At 37.6% G+C, this 21,217-nt stretch overlaps 1 protein-coding gene across 6 annotated transcripts in view; it reads right to left on the bottom strand.

Annotated features, from left to right (window-relative positions):
* The window catches only part of Asph (aspartate beta-hydroxylase), a 208,121-nt gene that overhangs the window by 95,025 nt on the left and 91,879 nt on the right, over positions 1 to 21,217 (bottom strand). For all 6 annotated transcript variants that reach the window (XM_076836295.1, XM_076836296.1, XM_076836297.1 and 3 more), the window contains one exon: positions 16,252 to 16,293. In XM_076836295.1, the coding sequence (XP_076692410.1) occupies positions 16,252 to 16,293 (42 nt within the window). The remainder of the gene's footprint in view (positions 1 to 16,251; positions 16,294 to 21,217) is intronic.

Raw genomic sequence — 21,217 nt, 5'->3', positions numbered from 1 at the left:
GTTTAATTAAAGAATGAGATACCAATTGCACAATCAAGGAGACTCATGGGAGGAAGCAGGAACTTGCTTCCTTGCTGAATACATTATTTTACTCCAGCAATTTAAAGCACACATGGAAAATAATGGCACTATTGAGTCTTACAATAAATCCCGTAAGCATTTTCCTTTTTTTTTTTTTTTTTTGCTAGCTGTTTTCAAATTCCAGTGTTAATAAAGATTTAACACCCAAGGTAGAAAGAAAACTTAAACTTACTCTTTAATGAGATGCCATGAAAAGCATGCCTCAAACAACTCCCCAATATCCTCACACCTCTTTCAGCTTGTGGATGTTCACTTTCCACACGTAAACACTTCCTAGAGAAACATCCCTGGGGATACAGCATCTTCTCTTGCAATTAAGACATTATGAACACTGGGATGTCATGTGGATAATGCTGATCACATTCATCAAGAGGCTCTTGGAAGAGGAGCATACACAAATGAACAGTACTATTCTCCTCCTGCATATGGATTTGGGGATAACATGGCATTTTATGTAAGACAATCACTGGAGAGGAAGTAACAATGCTAGTTGATCATATCTATGTAGCATGACCCCAGTGACAAACCAGCATGGTCATGCAATGCGCAGAAAAACTGTAGGAGTGCAAGAAGAATTAGCTCCCATTTTATACAAGGAGAAAGAAAAACTCTGCGAGGCCCAGAGATGTGTCCAAGATCAAAGTGCAATTAAGAATTGGTAGAACTGAGACAAAAACTCTGGTCAAGGACACTTTCTATTACACTCCAACAATTTTCTAGTGTCAAGTAACACTAACAAGAGTAATTTAAATGCTTTAGAGGAAAATGTCCATGGTTTAAAAAAATATAATAATAATAGTAATAATAATAATAATGGCTACTTTAAAGGCTGACATAGACAGGCAGTTTTATAACTCTAAATTCGCTAAAATGTAAAGAAGGGTGCCAATCTCCAAATGCCATATTTGGCCACATGCTTGAATCTAAAAACAAAACAGATAAGACTTAAAACTTGATCTTGATACCTGAACAAGAGTGGGAACATAACATGAGTATTTCCATCACACTAGTGCCCATGCGCCAAGTGTTTGATAGTATTAATCCAAAAGGCAATTTAAAGATACTCTTCATTTTTCTCTTCCTTTCAAACAAGTCTCTTCACATGTGTTTTATAATCACAGAGAAATTCTTCAGGAAGCGCATTGTCAAGCTATTATCATACTTCTCAGGGGGTAAAAGACAATCTGCCTCTGGCCTTCTTCCACACAAGGCACAGAGGTAGGCAATTAATGGCACAACAACACATACCCTGCTGGGTCCTGTACTGCTTGACTCTAGTGACTGTCTGAAAGTGCCATGAAAAAATATACTGCAGAGAAATGCACACGGGGTTCGTGGCAGCAGTTAAAAAGCAAGATGCAGTATGAATCAAAGTGACAAGGCAGCAAAATTAAAAGCTCACCCAAGTTCATTGGTTTTATGTTGAAGCTATAATTTGCAATTAATGCTGCTTCCACCCTGTGACTAGCTAAATGACATTAGTAATAACATCACCAATATGATGGTATAAATGCACAAAGAAGTTGGTGATCCTTGGGGGAGAGAAGCCAAATTTCAATGAAGCATAAAAATCAAGGTTATTACCTGAAACACAACTTTATCAAACCTTGGCTTTTATGTAAAGAGAGTATCAATTAAAGGCATCATGCTGTATAAAGAGATTTTATGCACCTTTATTTCAAATTTAGTTTTAAGTATACTTCTCACAACTTGAACCAAGTTAATATTATAATGATGGTAGCTAATTAGCCTGAATGTTCCAGATAAATAATATAGAGAGTCCTAGAAGTAGACACTAATTAACTTCCCACAAAGTGAAACAGAATGGGAAAAAACAGAAGCCACCATTAAGGTACTTTTCAAGGTACTTTTGAAGAATCAAAGTACAGAAAGTCACTGAATTTTTTTTTAAAAAAAGTAAATTATGGGCTGGGGATGTGGCTCAAGCAGTAGCACGCTCGCCTGGCATGCGCAGGGCGCTGGGTTCAATCCTCAGCACCACATAAAAAATAAAATAAAGATATTGTATCCACCCAAAACTAAAAAATAAATATTAAAAAATTCTCTCTCTTTAAAAAAAGTAAATTATGATAATTTCCCCAAAAAAGTTATGGTATCAAGTTTCAAGACAGGATTCCAACTAATGTGACCAGTTTTATAATGAGCATTGTCCATAATACCCTAGAAATGCTACCCTTTTGAATAAGGGTGGGGCTGCTATGTGCAGAAACACCTAGGGTCTTTTTTCTATATCAATCTATCATCATCCCTTTCACTAAAAATAATTCAGTATCTGAATTCACAGAGCTACTACATGGACAGCACCCTGGCTTACTACCTGAGGCAGTTCAAATGTCATCCTTCCAGGAGGACTTTAGCAGCTTTCTGACCACACCACCTCCCTAGCAGTGGATTCTTCCCTCTTTGTTGTTCCCAAGGCAGTCTGTTCATAACCTCTGCCTCCTTATACTGTAGTTATTTGGTTTGTTTTTAGAGTACCCCATAGAGATAGGCACAAAAAAGAAGACCAAGTTTTTGTTAAATTAATGCATCATCCCCCTGAGCTAGAAGTTCTTATCTCCTTTATTCAGTACCCATTTCCATTCTTTAAGAAGGGTCAACACACAAAGGTTGGCCAAAGTTCCAAGACAGGGGGAGAGAGCTTATCCTTTCACCCAGAACAAGTGAAACCCCTGTAAAAAAATGTGTAAGGAGATACACACACATCCATATATATATACACACACACACACATATATATATACACATAAATATGTATATATACACACACATATATAAATATATGTGTATATATAGTATATATATAATAAATATAGTAGGATATATGTGTGTGTGTAGATATATATGTATATACAAAGAGGTAGATATACATAAAATCCCTATTCTTATTCCCTTCATCCACACATTCTGGCTTCTTAAAAAAAACTTTAACTCAAAGGGAAAAAAATCACAGCATTCTCTGATTCTACCATAATCAACTGAACAACTGTATATATGATTTGAAGTTAATTTAGAATTTACAATATAAGTTGCCATATGTTTGCGTTAAGTGGCTAAAGTATCTAATAGTGAATATGTTAGGAGAGGTGCCACAAACCAGATGCCTTTAACCACTTCAGTGATGTTTTCTCATTGTTTTACAAAAGAAAAAAAAATTCTTCATGGCAACCCAAGAATGGGTTGATACCCGTAACTCAGTAAATGCTGAGCACCTTCCGAGTGCAGTCTTGCATCCAATCCCTTTGAGGAGAAGTCAAAAGTTAAAGTAGTAAAGTAGAAGGCACATGCTTTTTATTTTAGGATTGTGTTTTCCCCAAAACATTTTTATCCCATATAGGAATATTTCTTCATCAAGGGCTTTGTTCTGGGTCTTCAGATACTGTGTAACCTACACAATAGTAGTTATTGTATGTTGTTATACTTGTAAGGTTTTAAAATTGGTTATTGTTCAACTCTAACTTTGTCACAACTAGTAGACTGGCTCCCCATGCAGGCAGAATGTAGTAAAATCGTCCAAACTGAAACTGAAGACTTGGTTTATTTTCACTATTACCAATAAAATTGTCCCCCTTAACTGGGGAGAATATATTCCAAGATCCCCAGGGATTGCCTGAAACCACAGATGAACATTAACTTAGTGACCTTAAATAGTTAAGCATCAAAAATCCCAAAGATGAATTTCTACCCCTGGCTGGGGGGCAGCAAGACAGATAGGGTACAGCATGGGTGCATGGGAGAGGTGGCAACTTGGGGCGACTTGCAGCTCAGAGGTGGAAGTGGAAATGGGTTTCTCCTAGTTAAAGGCCAAAAGCAGTTACTGTCCTTCCCAAACACATGTTTGCAGCATCAGCAAAGAGTCACCTTTCTCCCCACATCTGCTGGCATCTGTGCAATCGTTACTACTGATATAAGGAAAAGCTGGACCTCTGAAGACATCATTGATAAAAACAATGTTCTTTAATACCAAAGTGTAAGCATGTGCAGGTGGCAATGGAGAATTTGTTACACGTATTTTCTTAGTCTTGATTTATACTTGCAAGGTTTAGCAATGAACCAGATTAAGTTGAAAGCCCACAGATGAGACAGACTGTGGACCACAGAAGAGTGGACTGCAGGATCTAAATAGACAAAGGAGAAGAAGAAAGAGTATTCTAGCAAAAAGGAAAGGTGGCTAATATTCCACAGTGCTAAGGAAAGGTAGTAGACTGGCTCCCCATGCAGGCAGAATGTAGTAAAATCGCCCAAACTGAAACTGAAGACTTGATTTATTTTCACTATTACCCATAAAATCGTCCCCCTTAACTGAGGAGAATATATTCCAAGACCCCTGAATCCACAGATAGACCCTCATATATACTATATTCTTTCCTATACATACATGCAGATGATAAGATTAATTTAAAAATTAAGCAAAGTTAGAGATGAACAATAACCAATAATAAAACCTGAGTATAACAACATACTGTAATCAATGTTGTGTGCATATAGATTCTCTCTTTTTCTTACAGTATCTTACTGTATCCCATTCTCCCTTCTTGTGATGACAGGAGATGATACAATGTCTGCATGAAGAGACTCTTGCAGGCACTATGACATGGCGCTGGGCTACTCTTGACCTTCCCATAGGTATTTCTCTATTGGAGACAGGAGATGACCACGAGTAACTAAAACCATGGAAAGTGAAACTGCACTGTACTTTCCATTGTCAAAACATACTTCATTTTTAAGTGCAAACATATAAACAGATGATAAGAATTACTGCTGGAGATGCCAGTAAAATCTACTATTATACCACAAGGGTGAAAAAATTCTGGGGGAAGAGCTCTATAGACCTCAAATGAAAGTAATTTTCAGTAGTGTATTCCTCAAATTAATACCCTCTCCAATTTAGGATCTTGTTTAGATAAATATATTCAACAACCCATAGCACTGTCTTCTTTTTTTAATGTATATTTTTTAGTTGTAGATGGACACAATATCTTTTATTCATTTATTTTTATACAGTGCTGAGGATCGAACCCAGTGCCTCACACATGCAAGGTAAAGTGCTCTACCACTGAGCTACAACCCCAGCCCTAGCTCTGTCTTCTTATGACATATTTTTTTACAAGTTTAGTTTTAAATAAGTTTGGGCAGACGCTTCTAATATATTAATCTTTACTCACATCTAGCCAGGGTATGAATAAACACAAATAAGGATTATCCTGATTTAAAGATGCTGCCTGACTTCCTATCAATTAAAAAAATTAAGATCCTAACAACAATAAAATTATGTAGTCGAGCTGGGGAAAAGAAAAGAATAACAACAAAAATTTAATAAAAATGCACTCATATCTGATTTTTTTCCTTTAAGAAAACTAGTTTGTTTTCCTGCTCACACTGTCACAATCATTACACAAATTAGCTTTGTAAGATGCGGAGTGCTCAATGGGAAGCATTAGAATGGGATTTTAATGATAACGAAGAATTTGCTATTATTGTCCTGTGGTGTGTTTGACTGAAGATTCACTCTGGCGGAAACAGGTGTCCTGAATTATCTATCACATGTCCTACAGTACGGTGAAAATCATGAAATGAAAAATAAAAACAAAGCAAATGTGTATTTCAACACAGCTAAAAACCTCTACTATACTTGCTGAGACTGGTAATATATGCTGAGCTTATTTAGAATCACTGAAATTGCTGTAATTAAACTTCTCTCTAAATCAGACTTGTATAAGAGTCAGAAATCTCCTATAATTAACTTATCTGTAGAAGTAATCAGACAATAACTGCTGGTGTATTTTAGGAACCACTAAAACTACTGTAGCCGTTGAATGTAATGACTATAATAAATCTTCAACAGCAGTTATCTCATAACCTCTTTTCACAGCTGCAAGGGTGGGAGGGAGACTGGCTTTTCAAAGCTTTTCCCTGAGTTTAGTTTAAATGTGCTATTGCTACATTGCTCTTCTACAATAGGGGGAAATTACTAAGGCATCGTGGTGTGGCCTGAACTGAACCGCCAGCTGGTACCACAACATGTAGGTGGGCTGTTAGTACCAATAATGAAGAACACCTAGTGTTTTAGGACTGTTAAGACAAGGAGTTGAAGTCTATCCAGTGGGCAGCTAAAAGACAAAATTCTAATTATAATCACCAAGCAGTAATTATATTCTAGGAAGTGATGACTTCATGGAACCTGCATGCATCAGTGGAAAAGAAATACAAAGACTGAATGGTTGCAATGACAGGTGTCTTCATAGCCAGGTACTACAGTCCTTGTCTCAATGAGATGAATGAGTAAATTCATTGAGGAAAGGATCACACTTGGCCCTTCCCAAGCTCCCAAGCCATCTGAATCAAGTCTGTTCAATGCATATTTTGTACATATTTTGTTACTTCAAAATAGAAAAATATAAGATAGCCAGGAGATATGGTTGGACCTGGTTCCAGCACATATTCATTCACGCACTTACTTATTCCAACCATTATGAATCTGTAAGACATTATACACGAGGAGGTAATAAATAAATCACTGAGATGATATGTTCCAAATATCAAAAGCCAATGAAGGGCCAGGCGCAGGGGCATGCCTGTAATCCCAGAGACTCGGGAGGCTGAGGCAGGAGGATCACGAGTTCAAAGCCAGCCTCAGCAATGGTAAGGTGCCAAGCAATTCACTGAGACCCTGTCTTTAAATACTAAAATACAAAATAGGGCTGGATATGTGGCTCAGTGGCTGAGTGCCCCTGAGTTCAATCCCTTCTATCCCCCCCCCAGAAAAAAAAAACAAAATGAGGGACTAAGTATCAATAATACAATGAAAATCCTAAAATCAACAAGAAAGAAAGAAAAAAAAACAGTTCAATAGTTCCAGAAAAAAATGAGCAAAAATTATAAATATGCAGCTCAGAGTCAGGGATTCCAGAAGGGTTTATAAATTTGAGATGCTAAGCTTTTCTAGTTCAGAGAGTATTTGTACTAGCATTTCATTAAATCAATGAAATATCATGAAGACACTAAAACAGCAACATGAAGACGTATTACTAAAGACAGGCAGAAACTTGAAGTGCTTATCCTTGAAAGACTGTTTCTGCTTGAGGTAAGAATAGTGAGGCTGTGGCTTTAGTTGCATGGGGGTGCTCCCCCACTGCCTAAAGTCGGTGGAAAACTGTGGTCCTGCCTACTGAAGAGAGCAGATGACAGAATTCAGAGCAGGAGGATAGGTTGAAACTTAAAAGAGAAATATTAAAAGCAAGAGAGACACAGAAGAGCTAAGATACATAATCTGAGAGTAAATTCTGCCCGAATCCCTGACTGAGTGGTGACTTTTCACTTCCATGGGCAGCTCCCAGGGAGCCTGGAATAAAAGCAGGTAGATACTTGAGACAATGGATTAGCTATATGAGACTGCAAAATGAATCACCACCAAACTTAGCAACTGGCAGCAACCCTTAAACATTTATTATCTTATACAAGTTTCTTGCTACATGAACCTGGCTGCTCATATATGACTTGATGGCTGGTTTACCCCAGAGCACATGATTCAAAGAATAGCAAGATGAAGGCTGCAACATCTTTTCTCACCTATCCTAGGAAGCCACACTCTGCCATCTCTATAATATTGCTCACCCAGGTCAGCCATATTCAATGGAGAGAGGATTGTCCAGAGGCACAAATACCAAAAGGAAAGAATTACTGGGGACCTTCTTGGAGATTGGCTACTATGAGAATCAACTCCAGACAGAACTATTTCTGGTGAAATTTACAGTTTTGTTATATCTCACATGTGAGCAAATTTATTAGTACACGTACAGTCTTGGCAGAAAACATAAAAGTCCTACTGCCTTGGGGTTTAAGAAGGAAGAACAAGGGGCTGGCAGAGCAACTGGAAATTTAGATGATAAATATTAGAAGCAAGGAGAAATACCATGAGCAAGGGCTAAGGATGAATTCTGCCCCAATCTTTGTCAGACCAGTAAACTCTACAGACAATGGACTTTCTTTCTCTCCTGTCCCCCTTCCAAGTAAGTTAAACTGTAAAAGTAATAATTAGAAACCAAAAACCGTACAGAAATAGGAGCTTCTTTCTACTTCAGGGGAGACAGGTTTTTCAGCTTGAGTTAGAACATGTGAATTGCTTACTATGACCAATAATCCTTGGAACAAAACAAATTCTAGAGTGGGTGTAACATATTACACACACATCTAGTTTTCTAGCCAATCCAGTTTTTAAACAAAAATTACTACGCATGCAAAGAAATGGGAATCTCCAGACTCACAATTGGAAAAAGTAGCAGTCAATAGAAACTGTCTCACAGCACTCCCAGATGTTGGTACTGATGTAGATTTTATCAGAAAAATGCTTCCAATCAGTGATTATAAATAAATACAAAGAATTAAAGAAAAACATGGTGTTCGTGAGTGAACAGATAAGAAATCTCAATAGTGAAAAAGAAACTTTAAAAAAAAAAAGAAGTAACTGGAAATCTAGAGCCATCAAGAATAGTAGCTAAAATGAAAACATTATTAGATAGGCCCTATGGCAGATTTGAAATTAGAAGAACTGGTGGACTTGAATATACAACAATAAAACTATGTAGTCCAGTAGGGGGAAAAAAAGAATGACAACAAAAATTTGAAAAAAATTAAAATAAAAAAAAGATTTGGAGACCAGTGGGACATTATCAGGCAGTTCAATATCCATGTAGCTGGAGCCCCAGAAATAAGCAAGTGGGAAAAATAAAAAAATACTATTTAAGAAATAGTGGCTGGAAAATGCTAACACAAGATTTAAGGGTATAGATTAAATGAGATTCCACAGGAAAATATCCAGAAATGTAATAAGTGTGATTTGGACACTAAAAGTTCAATTATACTTTGATTTTTCTGTTTGTAAACTCTTTCTGCCCACCATTTAGCATCTTACTGCCATTACACGAAGAAGCAACTAAAGGGAAAAGAATTATTCATGATTTTACTCATCTATGTTAAAGCGTCACTAGACAGGTGTCATGGTTAATTTTATGTGTCACCTCAGCTAGGTCAGAGTATGAAGATATTTGGTCAAACATGTCTCGATGTTGTTATATATTTTGGTTAGATGAACATCTAAATGGGTAGGTTTCAAGTATAACAGAGTACTGTGCATAATATTTCTATCTATTTATATCGATGACTATGACATCTATATGTAGCTCTCTGCAAATACCCACACACATCCTACTGGATTCATTTCTCTGGAGAATTCTGACCACTGTGTTTAATACAAAAGGAGAGAGTCAGTTGTGGTTTTGATCCTTAAGAAGCTTATTGCCTAGAAATTAAGGGGAAACCTCAAAATTAATGCTAAAAATTTGAAGAACAGTGTATACTAGGGACACAAAGGAGAAGTGTATCTCCAAGTTGGGTAGAAGATGGAAGGCTTCCAGGAAGAGGTAACTTCTAAGCTTGGTTCTAAGGATTAGGAATTTTCTAAATAAAAGGGAAGGAGAGAGAGAAGGAAGAGCATTTTGAACAGGGGAAAGGCACAGCAGGAACTATAGCCTGAGATGCTCTCTGCTATGTAAGGAGTTTAAGGGCAATGGAGAACAGCTTTGTTCACATGGGTCATGCAGTTTTAAGAATCACAGGAAAAATTTGTCAGGAGATATAATTTTTCAAAAAATAGGAAAACTTCAGAATGAGACTTGATTTATTACTCTTGTTGGTCCCATCTTTAGTTTTCTTATGATACAGAAAACTAAGATCTAGCCGTATAAGGTCCTAGTTGCACCATGCTGATTGACTGGCTATATTATAGCCAGCTCAGCCTCTTCTTTTTTTAAAAAAAAATATTTATTTATTTATTTTAATTGGGTATATATAACAGAAGAGTGCATTTTGATTCATTGTACACAATTGCCACAAAACTTTTCATTTCTGTGAAATGATGTAGCAGTTGCATTGCAAATGTCAATGTAACTTGTTTTCTAGCACCACCTGGTGTTCTGTTGGGGCATTGAAAGCTTTACATACCTTTCAAAAGACAATCACTATAGGTATTGCTTAAGTGTATCCTTAGTTGTAATGAACACTATAATGGGATACTGAATAGTACCCCAAATCAAAATGAAAACTACAGAAAAAGTTCATAATACAAATACATTTTATCCAAACACACACACACACACACACACACACACACACACACACAATTTCCACTCACCACCTCTACCCTACATCCTAATCCTAATCAACCTCAACCCTCCTCTGGATTACTGCAATGGGAGCTCCTAGTGAGCTCCCAGCTTTGAATGTGCATCATTACAGCCAGAACAAGCCTTTTAAAACATAAAGCAGATCCTATTAATCTGCTCAGAATCTCCCAGTGGCTTCCCATCATATTGGAGAAAATATAACATTCCTCACTATGGACTCCAAAGTCCTTTGTGATGTGGACCCTCAACCTCTTGGAAATCAGCCATTCCTACATCCTCCCTCACACATTGTTCACCAGCAATCAGCTGCTTGCTAACCCTCAAACATGCTGAGCACACATTCTCAGGGACTATGAACATCCTCTTCAATCCCTGGACTATTTTCTCCCATGTGGGAAAAGAGAGCTCACTTCCTGGACTCTGAAAATCTCTAATTAAATATCACCAGAGGGCCACACATACAGCGAAACTGTCTGCCCACTTCCATTCTCTGTTCTTTTCTTGTTTTGTATTCCTTTTCACACCTATCATTGCCTGTTAGAATCTATTTGTTTTAAACTGCATCTCTACATCCCTAATCACACTAAAATGTAGGTACAGACTGAGCATTACTAATCTAACAATTCAAAACCCAAAATGTTCCAAAATCCATAACTCTTTCCACAAGTGGAAAATTCCACATCATGAAAATTTTGGTTTCAAACACAAAAATATTTATTAGCAATCCTGTACAAAATTCCTTCATACTATATGAGTGAAAGGTGTGTATGAAACATACATGAACTTTAAGTTTAGATTTGAGTCCCATCCCTAAGATATCTTATCATGTATATGCAAATATTCCAAAATATTAAGAAATACCAAATCCACAATACTTCTGTTCCAAGGATTTTAGATTGGGGGTACTTAACCTGTTCCATGAGAACTGGGGCTTTGTTTTATTAGTCTGGCAGCCCCAGAGCCTAAAACAGTACGTGGTACAGAATAAGTCCTGAATATGTATTGAAAAATGGACAAATAAAAACAAATGCTGGAATTTGACATCTAATAAACCATCTTTGCATTGCATTGCTTTGTAGTTCATATTCACATTTTGAGGCTGTGGAATATGGAATATATGGGGAAAGATGACATCCAGTGGGGAAAAATTGATATAGCAATTGTATTTTAAAAAGATAAAATAGTTTGATTCAATTTAAGAATCAGGCATCCCCCAAAGAGGACCTGTTTTGGAATAAGCCCTATTTCAATCTTTTGACTGCACCAAATTAGACAAAATTTGACTCCCTAAAAGAAAGTAATCATGTATAATTATTAATTCTAAGTAAAAACTATGTCTTCCCAATCTCATTTGTAGTTCCTCATCAATATTCTTGAGGGGAAACAATATAGGTAGAAAATAACTCAACCTGATAATTCATTTCATCCTGAGACAAATTTATAATTGTCCTTTAAAAAATCTCAATTTGTGTTATTATGAAACTGAAGTGTGGCTACTGAAGCATGTTATTTATTTTTTTACTACCAAGTTCCCAAATGGAAAATTTACCTTTCTCTACTTCTTCCCAGTTAAAAGCAACATATGAATCCATTTGAGTAAAATAGTATATGGGATTCCCAAATGTGATGATTTACTCAAGCAGGATTTTTAATGAAGGGGTGGTAGCACTGATTCATTATTATTTTTTAAAAATTCTTACTACACCTGCACATTTTACTCTTCATAGAATATTTTAGTTATAAACATTTTTGGTTGGTACTGACCTAAGTGGACAATTTTAAGGAATGGGAGGATAAAGTGGTCAGGCAGAGCTGTGCACTATAACCCCTGCAGGTCCAGAGACTTCAGCTCCCAGCTCCTCTGGAAAATACTCTTTAGGATCAGAACCCTGAAGGCCTGACCTGTGCACAGGGTACACAAGGCAGTGCAAGGGTCCTTGTGTGTCTGCAAAAAACCTGGCCCATGATCCCCCCTCTCCTCTTCCTATTTTTCTATGGGTATATTTGGTGAGCCTCCTAGAAGTTATCCAGTAAAAATGTTAATGAGAAAGGGCTCTGGTTGGCACAAATACATGCTGGGGCTGGGTATAGCATGCCATACATGGAGAAAAATGTCTGTTAACTGCACACCATGAACTTCAGCTTGTTTAGGGTACCCCAGCTTCTTAGAACCTTCTTTCTCTCCTAAAAACTTTTGCAGACTCTTCTCTACCACAGTTCTCCTAGTCTTTGCATAGTGGTCTGGATGGTATCGCTAACCTGCTCAGAGACCCTATCTTGAGAAAGCTCCCTCCAGCATACTCTCCAGCTGTGTTTCCTCAAAACAGTAATCAAAGCTTCAGTCCCAGGTGCACAGCTGACCTTCCTACTGGGAACTCCCTGAAAGGAGGATGCTTGTCTTAGTCCCAACTATCCCTCCTGACTAGAGAACCTGGCATACAGTAGGCATGCAGAAATTTAAAAGGAGAAAGCAATGATTTTTTTTTCTCTGAATTATGAGTGGATAAATTTAAAAAAATATATATATTCTGATGTCCTAGTGACCTTTTTAGCATCAAAAAGTAGCCATGTTCCTAACATATGGTGGTTGAACCTATCTCAGTTATAAAAGCTATAATGGCTTGCACAGTAATAGTCCTTTTGGAACATGAGGTTATGAACTAAGGATGATAGAATGGCAAGGCAGGAACTGAGACCCTCATGATTTGGTTCCAGATTATGAATGTGGGTAAAAAATAAACTCTATCTTTTTAAGTCACTGAAATTGAGTTCTTTAGATCATATGTGATTGAATATAACTGTAAGATTATTTTGGAATCTGGCCTTCTGAGGAGAGAGACTCTGGTGAACTTGATTCTGGAGTGTGGCCTCAGTCTACCACATCAGTGGCCTTGGAGCCATGTGAGGAATGTCCCATGGTCACAGGCAGACTGAGTTATGTAGATCATATCAGAATTGCTTCATAAAGCAATCTCTCCTTTTTGTGGCTTACTTTTGGGACTAAAAATACCTTTGCTTTTATAATTATAATAGATGTGGAGTTTCAAAAAGTCTCATCTTAGCTAAATTATAAAATTGGTACAGCTTTGTTATATGTCCAACTCTATCAATTCAGTATTATTAACTAAAGCAATCTGAAGACCAGGTATTTGGGTAATAATAGTGGTTGAATTTGAACAACTCTAATAGCAGCAGATAGTATTTATCATTTACAAATAATGTTTTCTTCTTATCATTCTGTTATGACACGTCCCCTACAAGGCATACGAACCATTATCTTCATCCCTAGATGAAGAAATCAAAGGTTAAAGAGTTTTAAAATGATGATTTTCTTTTCCCTGTTAGTTCTGTGCTCCAAACGGTGTAGGTACAATGATTCCACGTGTCCCTTGCGCTTGCCCATATGAAGTCACAGGAGATCATATAATCCTTCTAGTTTCAACTGGGCTCTGGCTCCTACTCTTACACTTTGGGTTTTATGAAGCCTTGAATATCTTTTAATATTAATACTTATTAACTGAAAAACAATAGAAGTTCATTCAATACATATTTACTGAGTGCCTACTGTATGCAAGCTTGTACTAGGTCCAGGGGATGCAGCAGTAAGCAAAACCAACACAGATGTTCTTCCTGGAATCTTTGTTCCAGTGGAGGATTCAGACAACAGCAAAGAATTGAATTACCTATTCTATCCCATGGTGAAAGTGCAATGGAGAACATAAAGCAAGGATGTGGAACACAAGGGGGTTGCAATCTAAATAAGATCAGGGCTGGGGGTTTCACAGCTGAGGAGAGACTGCAGGAGCAAGCCATGTGGACATCTGGGGGAAGAACATCCAGCCTGGAGAGGGCAGTCAGTGCACAGGCCTTGGTCCTGTGTATGCATGGCATGGAAACCAGTGTAACTGCAGTGGAGGGTCCAAAGCATTGAGAGTCACAGGATTGGAGGTTGGAGGGAAACTAGCAGAAAGAAAAGTAGACAAAGATTGTGTGAGGCCTTCTGTACCATGGCAGAGGGCTCTGTTTTCACTATGAAGAAGATAAGAATATACCAGAAGGATCTGGGCCAACAGTAAGAGACAGGTTAAAAAGGATCATTCTGGCTACTGTGTTGAAAAAGAAGACAGAGGTACAAGACTGGAGGCTAGAAGAGCAGTTAGGAGATAACCCATGGAGAAGAGGGTCATGGCTTGGACCTGGTGGTAGCAGGTGAAGGTGGCAGGAAGGAGTTGGATTTTCAAGAGAAGGCTGCTGGAATGTGCTAATGGATGACAGAGAGGCATGAAAGAGGAGGGTCACAGAAGAAGTATGTTTTAAGGAAGAAAGATCCGAAGTTCAGTTTCACATCAGAGTTTGAAGTCATTGTTAGGCCGGAAGTTGAGGTCATCAGGGAGACAACAGCTGGACAGCTGGACATACAGTCTGGAGTCAGGGGAAGAGCCCTAGTCTGTGGCATATAGAATATTTAAATATAGAATATTCTTTGGCATACATAATATTTAAATCCAAGGATTGGATGAGATAAGGTTGGAGTGCATGTAGACAGAGAATCAACCTGAGGACTGAGTCCAGGGTCCTCCAGTGTTTACAGGTCAGGGAGATGAGAATCGTCCATCCAAAAAGACCAGGAAGAAGTCAGCAGGAAAGAGTAGAAGAAAACTGGGAGAATGTCTGGCAAGACAAGAAAGGGGAGTGTTTGCAGTTGAGGAAGTGATCAACTCCAATAAGGGTTGCTGAAATGCTCCTTTCTGCTTTATGATTTTCTCCTCAGCATTTGTTCTATCGATTATAGTTAGGTCATAGATACATTGAAAGGTGGGCGGAAAGGCAGGAGAGAGCATGTGAGAGGATTATGTTGGAGATATCCGAGTCACCTATGAAACAATCAACAGTTTCCAATACAGAAGAGAAGACTGCAGAATTATTAGGATATTTAGAAATACACAGGGAATTGTTAGAAAGCGCTAAAAGAAAGTTGGTGAGCAAGACTCGGCAACAGGGAGCAGTAGGCTAAGGACTACTGTTTTGTATTTAAACCTTAACATGTAAAACTATATCCTTGTATTACTTTGAAATAAACTGAAAAACAACTAGTCAGAAAAATCTGCACAAACTTGATGCCTTCTCTTCAACTTGTGAGCTAGGACAGCACAGCCAGAGGTCAAAGTTCTGTAGTTCACCAAGTACATATGTTCTACAATTTCAAACACAGCTGCGGCTCTCATCATTCTAAAGTAGAGATATTCCTGAAATTATAAGTATACATGATCATAAAAGATTTTGTTATTGAGCTGATGTTAAGTAACCACTATTCTGTGACCAGTCATGTAATTCTTTTAATGTTAAATTTAGTTCTTCATTCTGAATAAGTTCAGAAACCTCTGTGAAAGTTGAATTTAAAATTATTGAGTTATTAAACGTTATTAGGATGCCTTTGTAATAGACTTTTGGAAGGCAGAGGTAATCTTTTAGCATGGCTGTAACTTTTGTGTGTCTCTTTTCAACAATTTAGTTCCTTGAAAAAAGATTTTATGTTCTAGTAATCTTTGGATCCCATATACCTAGCACAGTTGTGAACAAATTAATAATAAATAATATTTAATTTTTCTAAGTGTTTTCCCTATGCCTGACATTGCTTTAGGAAATTTGGACCTATTTTCATTAAATCGCTTTCATTTCATTTAATCATAAAAGCAGCTTTCTGGAAGAGGAAACCGAGGGAGAAAGTTTAAATAATGCTTCCAAAGACACATATACCAGTAGCAAAACTAGGAGTGGAACCCAGGCAATCTTTCTCTGAGCCTTAGCTCTTAATGTTTATGTACAATACTAATAAATGTTTATTGATAAAGTCATTGAACGAATGAAACCAGTGGCATATTCTTTTAACTAGAGATATGAAATAAAATCGTTGTTATTCTTCAATGGTATTTCTGTGTATATTTTAAAGGCTGTTTGACAATCTCACCTTTTTGTTTTTGTTCTTGATCATCTGTTTTTCTATTTGTTTCTGAAAATCAAAGACAAAACAAAGTAATTACTTTGCAAGTCACCATTCAATACCTCAAAATACAGGAGAATATTTTAATGAAGGCCATTTTAATGAATTTCAATGAACATAATTTAAGCAAAATATTTCTGGGCATATGATTCAATTTTCCTGAATCCTGAGTTCTTTGCACTTGTAATCCCAAAATATCAAGATCTGGGCTTGCTTGAATTACTTATGAAAGTCACTGAACCGTGGCTAGGAATCAGATTCCAGGCTAAGGGTTCCTTATCTGTGAGACTTAACATGAGTGATGTCCATTAATTCTAAGCATCTCTATGGATAAAAGCAAACTGGAATGAAGACAAGCCATCTGCAAAGCTTCTTAAATATGTTCATTGACTCCTAAAACAATAAGGCTGTTTTTATAATGACACCGTGTGCTTCAAAAGAATGCAGCATGTCCCACTGCCTGGAATATTGGTCTCTCTTTGCTAAGCACTTCACTCATATTCAGATGATCCAGTGGTGATGTGGCTGTGCCCATGCTGAACCCTGGGTGTGTGCCTTTAGCTTCCTTACTGAGAAACCTGAGATGAACACAAGAACCCATCTCTAGCAGCCTCAGATCAAGTTAATTACACTTGGTGTCTCTCTCACAAATGGGGCTATTGAATGCTGAGAAACCCACAAGGACTAATCAAAGAATACCCACCTCTCCCATGGAAAACAATAGCCAATGAACTGACCATGTGTTTATAATATCATTACTTTATCTATAACTTTATAACAAGTCTACAAGTTATAGGTACCAGGCTACAGTAAACTTGTTATGGGTACAGAATGAAAATTAACTAGATCCTTTCTTTCTACATAAATAAACAAAGAAAATCAACTAGATTGGATCTATTTAATTTTCAAGGTAGATCTGTTGATTACGGTTCCAGTTGGCACTTAGGTTACCTTTGGATACTACGAGGTACATATGTACATGTATATACGTGGGGATGAGGCAGAGTTTGGGAGACTGACAAAAAGCATACACTCTGTCCTCTCCCCGCAGTAGAGGAGAGAGGGTGTGGTGCAATCAGGGACCATGTCAGGGTATGCTGACATGGATCATTCAATTTGCCAGTCCTGAGTTTTTCACACTTATTTCCCTAAGACATTTCAATGTGAAGAGGTTAAAAATAAATCTAAGGCAGGCTTTGATGCAGGGAAGGCCTTTTTATAGGTTAAATGTTTTGGTTCCTTTGAGACCTGAAATAAGAGGAAGAAAGGGAACTAACTTTGCAATCTAGGTGCCAGGGTTAACACTAAGACCATCAGGACTTATATATCCCCATCTCCTGCAGGGGATAAATCTTCATGCAAAGGAGAAAGTTTAGCCTGAGAAAATAGATTCTAAAGTTTTGAAGGCCAGTGGTTTAAATAACTCCTAAGAATCATATTCTTCCCACTCTGCCACTCTGTGCCTTTTGTGAAAAATAATTGGAGAGGAAAGTGTAAGTCTGAACTTTTATGAAATCTATATAATAGATTTTATAAAGTTGACTGCACATAATTCCTGGGCAGAATGGCAAGAAGTATGCAGGATATTTTTTTAAAGGGGGGAGGCTTATAGGTCTCCATTGAATATTCTAGAACTTCTGATCTTATTAACTATAACTTCCTGGCCACAAAGTTAAATAGCTGAATTAGACCTTATAATGTCACTTATTTAGTACATATGAACTGAGCACCTAGTATCTGCCAGGTACTTTTGTAGGCATCAGGGATCCAGCAAGGAAGCATCATAAATCTTAGTCCTGTAGAAGCTCTCTTTCTATTGGGATCAGCAGTACCTACAGGAAGCCCTTAACCTTTAACTTCTTCCAGGAGTCACTCTGGACTAATGAGACTTGAAAAATCAAGCACGCATTGCAAATTTCTACCCAGACTAGATAGAACAGGTGGATGTTGGTCATAAAAGGGAGAACATGGCTCTCACAGATCTTCCCACCCCTGGGAGAAAAGTAAGGAAGGAGGAATGGTCTGAATTGGTCACCTTCCAAACAGAAGTGAAAGGTGCTGATTCCATGTCGAAGAGCCCTGGTCAGGTCAACCCATGTCCTTTGGATCCACATCCCCCCCCCCTCCCCCAGTAAGTTCGAGGACAATGTGATTGGTTATACTTTCAGAAACAAGGGCCGCCATCTTTCTCCCTCCTCCCACCCAGTAGTTAGGGTGGGGAACAAGACAAATAAGGCCTAACCCAGATCCTTCCAGGCCCTGGGACAAGAGGTCTGTCTTGTTTTCATTCTTGAGTCTCCTTCCATCCCTCCCCCCAACATCAACAAGCTGAGTTCTGAGACTCCTCTTTGGATATGGAGAATATACAGAGTAGACATTTTGAACTCTTTGTTTTTTATTCACACTTAGCTTAAGTCAAGAAGTTTTCTGATTCACTAGGATTCTGCACAACCAATAAGCAAGTGTCACTTTCTTCTCAGTTATCTATGCTTCTTTTCAAGGCCTTATATGGACCTCACTGTGCCAAAGGGGGAAAACATGACTTACTGAGTACTACTATGTACCAAGCATTGTTGTAAGCACTTAATGCAGATTATTCCACTTATCCTTGCAGCCATGGGAGATAGTTACAATTTAACAGATAAAGAAACTGAGGCTCAGAAAATCTAAAGAATCTTCCCAGGGTTACAGAACAAGAAAGACCCATTTCAGAGGCCATAATGCATAAAAATACTACTTCAATCACACTTTGCATATCCCAGTAATGGGCAGTCCTTTAAGTAAGGGAGATGAATGTTTAGTCTTCCCCTGAAAATTATAAAAGGACAAGGTCATTTGTAACTCACATTTAGAGTTTAAATACTCATGTCCAAACAGAAAAAATAATTTACACATTCTTTATATGTATTAATATCACTCTTTTTACTCCTTTCAATATTATTTTATTTGAGCAAGGAAAACCTTACTAAAAAGAATGGAATCTGGATCTTTTAAAAACTGTTATGTAATAATTGAGAAGAACTGGTCACTTTTATGGATTCTGCTGTACTGTACTCTACCTAGTTGCAGCTACTATGCCAATGTCCGTAGTGAGCAGTTCTTGCTGGACCAACAATGAGAGCTAATTTGCACTCAGGCTCATCTGCCTTTCCAAATGCCTAAACCCAGGCACCTACCTGTTCATCCCCAAGACCCAGGGCTCTATTTCCTCCCTTAGCACTCACAATGTCTCTTCACTCTTCAAAAGTCACATCTTTCCTGTCTCCTTCCCTATGTCTCTACCACCATTTCCTTAGCTCAGTCCTCAGTACCATCATCTATTACTAGTCAGATTCCTAACTGGCCTCCTGCTCCTGTGGCCTTCTTCCATCTGCTGCCCAAATGTTCACTCTAGAATATCTCAGAAAAACCAGAAGCCAGAGGGAATTTCCACCAGGGCTGATTCCTGGTTTACTCATCTGCAAACAGGGATAACACCCAGCTGCTGAGAAAACTCAACTCCCTAGTCCTGGCAGAGTAGGTGGATCCAATCTGTTTATTCAGCAGTCTTCATTTCTTCTGGACATGTTAGATGTGAAAACTCCCCTCTCCAGAACCCCAGGAGCTTGTTTCTTACCTGTCTAGTTCCTTTTTTTCTGTCTAGAGAACTAAGGTTGAAAATGAAAGCAATGAAGAATGAGAATCTGCCATATATATTTTCAGCCTGTCATTCATCCACTCATGATGAAGTTCATATCCTCACAATAGAAAGTCATGGAGGATAAGAATGGTGTATATGTGGGAAGGGAGATTTCACCAGGGAATAACCAAAACTTAAGGTACAGGACAAAAATCTACAAAGGATTGAGGCAAGAGCCACTTCATTTCAATTCTATCCCCTTACAAGGTAGCATAATAGTACATGTTAAAACAAATAAGCATACCTATTAGAAATAGGTTACAATAAAGAGGACAAAAGTATTTCCTTGTGATGTTGGTCATCAAAAATGTTATATTTTTGGGCTGGGGATGTGGCTCAAGCAGTAGCGCGCTCGCCTGGCATGCATGCGGCCTGGGTTCAATCCTCAGCACCACATACAAACAAAGATGTTGTGTCCGCCGAAAATTAAAAAAATAAATATTAAAATTCTCTCTCTATCTCGCTCTCTTTAAAAAAATGTTACATTCTTCTAAAATGTTCATAAGTATAAAATGAACAGATTTTGTTATGTAACAAAATTAAATATACTACTTAAAAATAATGACAATGTAGAGAAGAATCCTTCTGCATTTTATTGCACTCAAATAACATTAAACAGAAGACATTTACATTACTGAAATTCCATTGATGTTGCCCAACATGGCATATGTTTGTAAAGACAAGGCTCATTAATTCAGACATTTGGAATTAAAAACTATTTGAAGTTGACCACAGCATAATGAATCCTCAGTTTCTAGAGTACTACAGATGGTTATATACAAAAGCTCAGCAGAAATTATTTTAGTCATTCATTAGTTCTATGTCATTCCTAAGTTTCCCTAAAAAAATACAGCTTTATAAAAAGTAATGTTCTATAATTCACAATATGAAGAGCTTAATTACAAGTTGAGAATCAGCTCTATATTACCCATATCACAGCTTTAGAAAATTATTGCTTGTCTTACTTTTATTTCAGGTTTCACTACACCTCGGGTCAGCATGCAGAACTCACTACATTGGAACTACAATCTATAATGATAAAAATATCGACTGTCTTTGATTTTACCCTAAAAGCAGAAAAAAAGCCACCTTAAGACAATGTTAATATAATAAAGAGCAACCCCTTGACCCACAGATGTCACCAATTCTTATGGCTTTTTTTTTTTTTTTATAATTCATGGCTCTTTGAAAATGATGCTCCAACTACCTCCTTTTCTAACAAAGCAATATTTTTATCACAGCAGGTATTTCCCA

This window comes from Callospermophilus lateralis, chromosome 16 (genome assembly GCF_048772815.1).
Source record: "Callospermophilus lateralis isolate mCalLat2 chromosome 16, mCalLat2.hap1, whole genome shotgun sequence".
Taxonomy (NCBI): domain Eukaryota; kingdom Metazoa; phylum Chordata; class Mammalia; order Rodentia; family Sciuridae; genus Callospermophilus; species Callospermophilus lateralis.
Note: the sequence above shows the minus strand (reverse complement) of the source record. Positions and strands in the feature narration are given on the sequence as shown.